We start from the raw sequence: 6,008 nt of genomic DNA, 5'->3' as shown, positions 1-6,008 counted from the left end.
GGAAATTTCCTGGTTCAAAAAAAAAAAGGGTCAAACTAATTTTAGTAAATTTGGGTTTGTTTGGACAAACCACCTGACATGACCTCTGTGAGAGGATTTGCTCAGTGTTTCTGCCCCCGTGTGGTGCAGTGACATTTTGACTCACCGTGTAGACTAGAGTTTACTGTTTGGACAGCAATGATACAAGAGGTTAAAAAAAATAAATAAATAAAATTAACAATCTGAGGAAAACATAAAAATGTTCACTCAAATTAGGTAGAATTTACTTTTGAAAAAAGTCTCACTGTTATTAATTAATGAGGAAACAAAAGAAGATTAGATTCTATCACAAAAGGCCAAAAAAAAAAAAACATGGCTATTAAATATAGTCCTTTTTAAACAATCTTTCACAAGCTTTCGTGTACGATTGTGCACTGACAGACAGAAAGCACAAAATAAATGTGTATGTTTTAAATATTACTGTTTTGGAGCCTATTTTGTTGAAACGTCTCATTTTTATGAGCTTTTCAACAAGCAGTCCTCATCTATGGGGATTTTATGTCTTTATACTTTATGACATTTTCATGACGGTGTGGAAAAAAATCAACAAAAGTCTCCATTGTGCTCCTGTGAAGCAATACTCAACAAATGATTTATTAAAAAGATGTCATATACAGCACAGAATCTATTTCACATAAAAAATTGGGAAAAAAAAGGATTTTTTTGGCTTTTAACAAGAAAAAGAAAGAATGTCATCATAGTAATGCTTGACGTCAACAAGAGATTGTTTTCCTTATGCTGAATTGTGTGTCGTAGAGGAAGGGTAAATGTCCTCATAGGCAGGTGGTTGACAACAGGTGGACTCTTTCCCGTCTAGGCGTCCTCTTTCACTTTTCATCTTCTGTACTCTAAATAAAAAAAAAAAGATTCAGAAACATCAGATCTCAGACAGGCTGGAAGTCAAGACAGAAAAAAACTGGCAAACATCCAAATGTTTACAGGCTCAATTGGTTATGCTTCAACCCTGCCGGCCTTTCAAAGAAAACACAGAGGTGGAGCAATTTCTCCCCTGACGATTCTTCTATTTGGCATTAACTCCTGGAAACACAGTAAAACACAGGTCAGGAGTTGAGAAAAGCAGTCACTGGGCTGGCATGCTCGTGAGATCCAGGCTGCAGCTTTTAGTCAACGCAGGTTAACTGCATTACTCTCGCTGTCTGTTTGTGTTAAAGAGATCTGCTTTGCCTGGAGACCTGCTGGGAGTAATTGACTAAAAGCAATAAAAGAAAGTGAAAACCAGGAATGCAGCTTTGTGTTTATAGCTAAAAAGTCTGTCTGCAGTCTGTTTGATTGGACTTCAAATAGACGGTTCTGCAATTAGTAAAATAAATACTGTGCCTTGGATTTTGCCGAAGGAACAGGTGGGAAAATATAACTTTTTAATTCCCTTTCAAAAACTTTTTCCCTTTAACAAATACATACGGAATAAATGTCTATGATATAATCTCACATCCCAGAGGACTGATGATTCTAAGAAATGTCTGCTATTTTGGGTCTAATTGTCCCCATATTCCAGTGATGCAAAGTTTATTTGAAGATATGGCTGAGGTAATATTTGATTATTTTACTACCTTTTTAAAATTACAGACACAGACTTCATCTACAGAACATAACACACTATATGAGAAGCCCAAAACCACAAAGACATACTTAAAGCTGATTTGCATGATGTTTCCATGCATGGCAAATGAAAGTTCCTCTATGCTTAATAGCACTCTCCTAATTCTTTAGCACATTTAGTCTTTTGTGCATGTACATGACCTTGCAAAAGGTTTCACATGTTGCCATGCCGACAAAATCTGACAACACAGGTTTTAGCCATGCACTCCACTTAGGTGGCTTTTGTGTTACTTTTAACACCTACAGAGTTGGATACATTTCTGGTTCAGATAACATTTGGCCTCACTCCAAATTATTGTAAAATTTACTATATAGCTTCTTTTTTGGAATTTTACTCCTATTTACAAAATTGAGATGATCCTTTCAGAGACTGGTTGGAAATCAACACCATATAGAGTAAAAGTTACACTGCATGGATGTAAAATTTACACTTATTATTACCTTCAACACTTGAGCAGATTTACAGTCAGTATAGTTGTATAGTTATAGTTGTATAGTTACTAGTATATTTATAAATAATCCATTTAGAGTTAAATGGATTCACTGTGAATTTTTAACACCCATTTTTTTGCTGTGAGGTAGAAATCACACAGCCATTTTTGGAGAGAGGTAAGCAGACAAGTAGCAGAAAGTGCTCTGGTCAGAAGGACCTTGATTGATTGAAACTTTTTTTTTTTTTTACAATATGCAAATAACTGCAGTGTGTGTGGCAGTCTTCTCCATCATGGAACACGGTGTTGGCAGCATCAGAATGTGGGGATAACATTTTTTAGGAACAAAAACACATGTCTGAGCTGAATAGAAGCTCAATGCATTGTTGCATTCATTTGTAAGTCAGCTTTAAAGCCAACTTAGTCATAAATAAATAAATTAATATTAAAGAGTAAACTAAATTAAACAAGAATTAAAAAGCCACACCTTTAACTCATACAAATGCCATATGTAATCTTCTTCCAAATTAAGGGCCAAAGAAACTACATGAGTATTAAACAATAAGATTTAAATCATTACATGTCACATGAACACCTATTCAAGCTTTTATCACTGCCAATAAAAACTATTGCAAAACAGCACAAACATCAATTTTTCACTCTGCTGAAAATAACCCCGTAAGAAGCAAGAAAAAAGGTTTAAGCCTGGGGCAGAAACTGACCCTTTATTAGAACCACAGCCCTAATCATACAGTCACAGCTACAATAGAGTAGTTTTTAGATTATTTTATTACGGCAGTCAAAGTTCAGACCTCAACCTGTGGAGAATCAATGGGACGATCTATAGGGCCAGTATACAGATACTCTACCCCAAGGGTCACCAACGTGGTGCCTGTTGATGCCAAGGGTTTCTCAGGGGCCTCATGGGATGCCCACAGCATCTTCTGAAAATAGCACAACTCACCAGTGGGCTAAGATTGAAATTTTGTTTTATTCTGTTGCCCTTCTTTTTTAATCATTTATAGAGCATTTCATTATTTTAATCATACAGAGCATTTAAGCATTTATAGAGATTTCAAAATAACAATAAAGAAAATTAGGAGTTAAAAGAAACAAAAAAATATGTTTATAATGTATGAAAGGTGAACGCTGATCCTTCCTTCCTTCCTTCCTTCCTTCCTTCCTTCCTTCCTTCCTTCCTTCCTTCCTTCCTTCCTTCCTTCCTTCCTTCCTTCCTTCCTTCCTTCCTTCCTTCCTTCCTTCACTCTGTTTTTTCAGGTACTATTCTAGACCAATTTATTTTAGTCTTAACATAATATACTATGCATGTCAATACAAGGACTAAACCTGTAAAAGCCTTCATAGGTTATGGATACTAAATGATAGGCTTTGGATGAAAAGTTTAGGTTAATATATGAAAGGGAAATGTTGTCCTACCTGCTTCTCTGGCCTGCTTCTCTGCAGTGAGGTGTGCTGGATTCTGCAGTCAAAGTTGCGTTGTCCAGGCAGTAAAGAGCTTCATACGACGGGAGCGCTGAGTTATTGCCACCCACAGAGCAGCCAGGCTGGGGGTCGTTTTCTTGTTGTGTTTCCTGAATGACAAAGTTATAAGCAGGTGGAATACACAGCATGGTTGCATTGCCGTGCAACATGACCGGCTGGTTCATGGAATGAACCACGACTGGATGTCCCCTTGAGTTTTGTTCCCTCACAGGTATAACATAAACCTCCTCCTCCTGTCGTCTGCAAGGCCAGCAGGAGACCAAAGTAAACTTGCACACACTGGTAAGCATGAAGGTACCTCCGACTGAGATCAGGATGGGGCCTAGAAGTTGGGTCCACTGAAAGCTCTGGTGGGCTTCAAAGTGCTGCCAACCCATGGCGGTGAAGGTGACACCTACCATCGCCAGAAAGACACCGGACAACAGCAGAGCAGCTCCTGTTTTCTCACCCTCTAGCCAACTGTCAAATGGATGTGGATGAGAAGCGGTACTGGTGGTCTCCACAGCCCTTTGTCCCAACATGGCGGTCTAGTAATCTTGGAGGATTTCTTGGTGTATGAGTTCATCTAACTTCAGTGTCTGAATTAGGGACACACCGTCTCCCATGGTGATCAACAAAATGAACTGAATGAACACTGAATAACTCTGTGAACCTCCAGCCAATAAGTTACAAATTAACCTTTACTGGCATATTGTTGGTTAAATGAAAATAGACTTCACACATTCATTGATAACGGGACTGAACAAGGCCAGTACCTCCTGTCTGAAAATGCATGTGTACATATGACATAGTGTTGGTAATCTACTGAAAATTAATGCATTAATGATGACTTCAAAATGAAGTACAGTTGAATTACTGGTGGCAATTTACACTTGCGTCCTCATGCATTTTTGTTGGTCACTTTCAATTGTTTTAAGACTTTTAAATTTTGCTCTAACTTTTTAAACTATTATGTTTATTTAAGTAAAATAGTACATTTTTTACTTATAAAAACAGTTTTGAGTCTAACTCTGTACATTTGTACTGCACTTACTGGGTTTCTGAGCATCCAAATTCCCAAAATTTGACACACATTATCAGCTATGTACATTTGAAGAAGTTGTATCTTGGCTTTTCGAATTTAAAGCCTAACCCTAACCTTAATATTTCATCTAAAGTTTGTTAAAACTCATGGACTGAAAAAAGACTTCCTAAGTATACCTCACTCGTACTAGGTTGGACTTATTTGCCTTCAAAAGTGCCGTAATGCTACATTCAGACAGCATACGATAGAAGCAGCAAAAAAGCATCTGCTGCTTAATTTTTGATGCTTGTACACAATGGGGTCGGACGCTCCTAAAGAGCCTCCTTGATCCTCCTGAAGAGTGTCCAGTTAAGTGTGTACAGACGCCTCTGATGCTTCGGCTGCTCCTATGTTCAATGGCAGAGAGCGGTTTTGCTATATTTGCTGTGATAAGTGGGTAAAAGTAGCCTAGTAAACTGGCCCCGCCTGCCAGCGGCCAAAATAATTTTTGCTTGGGAGTTTGGACTAGCATCAATCAATGCCCCAGGCACTAGAACTGGCTGGCCAATCGCAACACAGAGATGTTGTTTTGAACTTGTGGATGCACAGCGGGCGGGGTTTTGAGGGTGGGACGACAAAGCTGCGAGACGCTGGAGAAAGCACAACAAGGAAGATGGCAGCAAGTATTGAACAGTTTGTTCGACTCAGCTTTAGAATCAGTTTTGGAAGGATTAGTCTTGGGGTTTTCGTTGAAACGTGAGCAGAAAAATTCATTCATGCATTAATTCTTAAGAAGGACGTATTCGCCGTTTTACGACAGGCTGTTTGTTTACTCACCCCCACTAGCTTTCTGTCGCACTTACTATGTCACAGGGTTCCTACAGCATAAGGCAAGTTTAATTCAAGACTTTTTAAGACTTTTTAATGCCACTTGAAATAAAAATTTAAGATCAAATTCACAAGAAACACAAGAAAAACCCGCTTGCGACAACTTTACCCAACGGTTTATTTTAACATAAACCGCTGCACCAATGTTTAAAATTTTGAAAACCTTTCCATACAGGAAGAAAGCTAAAAACAAACAAATTATGGATATATTTTAATAATTATTTAACTGAATTCACAAACTTTGTTTTAGCAGGGAACAAAACAAATCAGTTTTAAAGCCACAACATAACCAGTCTTTTTTGCAGCTATTTTTCTTCGTATCGTTTTCTTAGTATGTTTGATTTGGTGATAATTGGAGGTGTTGCAGAGACAAGGGTGGAACAAAACTGAGAAATACGGGCTGTTTCTCTGCAACTCGATTTTGATGCTTTGTGTTTCGTGCTTTGCATGTGACTTCACTGCCTTAAGTCCCATCGTTCTGAGCTAGAATGACTTCTTGCACAAAATACACTGTGCCTCATGTA

The 6,008-nt window shown here is 38.1% G+C and overlaps 1 protein-coding gene across 1 annotated transcript; it reads right to left on the bottom strand.

Annotated features, from left to right (window-relative positions):
• Positions 1 to 370: 370 nt before the first annotated feature.
• Positions 371 to 4,224, bottom strand: tmem174 (transmembrane protein 174). Its single transcript, XM_038305058.1, has 2 exons — positions 3,528 to 4,224; positions 371 to 887 (listed from the first exon to the last, which is right to left on the bottom strand). The coding sequence occupies exons 1-2, from the start codon at positions 4,112 to 4,114 to the stop codon at positions 773 to 775; spliced, it is 702 nt and encodes a 233-aa protein (XP_038160986.1). The 5' UTR covers positions 4,115 to 4,224; the 3' UTR covers positions 371 to 772.
• Between the last annotated feature and the right edge of the window lie 1,784 nt (positions 4,225 to 6,008).

This window comes from Cyprinodon tularosa, unplaced genomic scaffold, assembly GCF_016077235.1.
Source record: "Cyprinodon tularosa strain WSP-4 unplaced genomic scaffold, ASM1607723v1 ctg55, whole genome shotgun sequence".
Classification (NCBI taxonomy): Eukaryota; Metazoa; Chordata; class Actinopteri; order Cyprinodontiformes; family Cyprinodontidae; genus Cyprinodon; species Cyprinodon tularosa.
The sequence above is the reverse complement of the archived record's forward strand: the minus strand, read 5'-3'. Positions and strand labels throughout refer to the sequence as shown.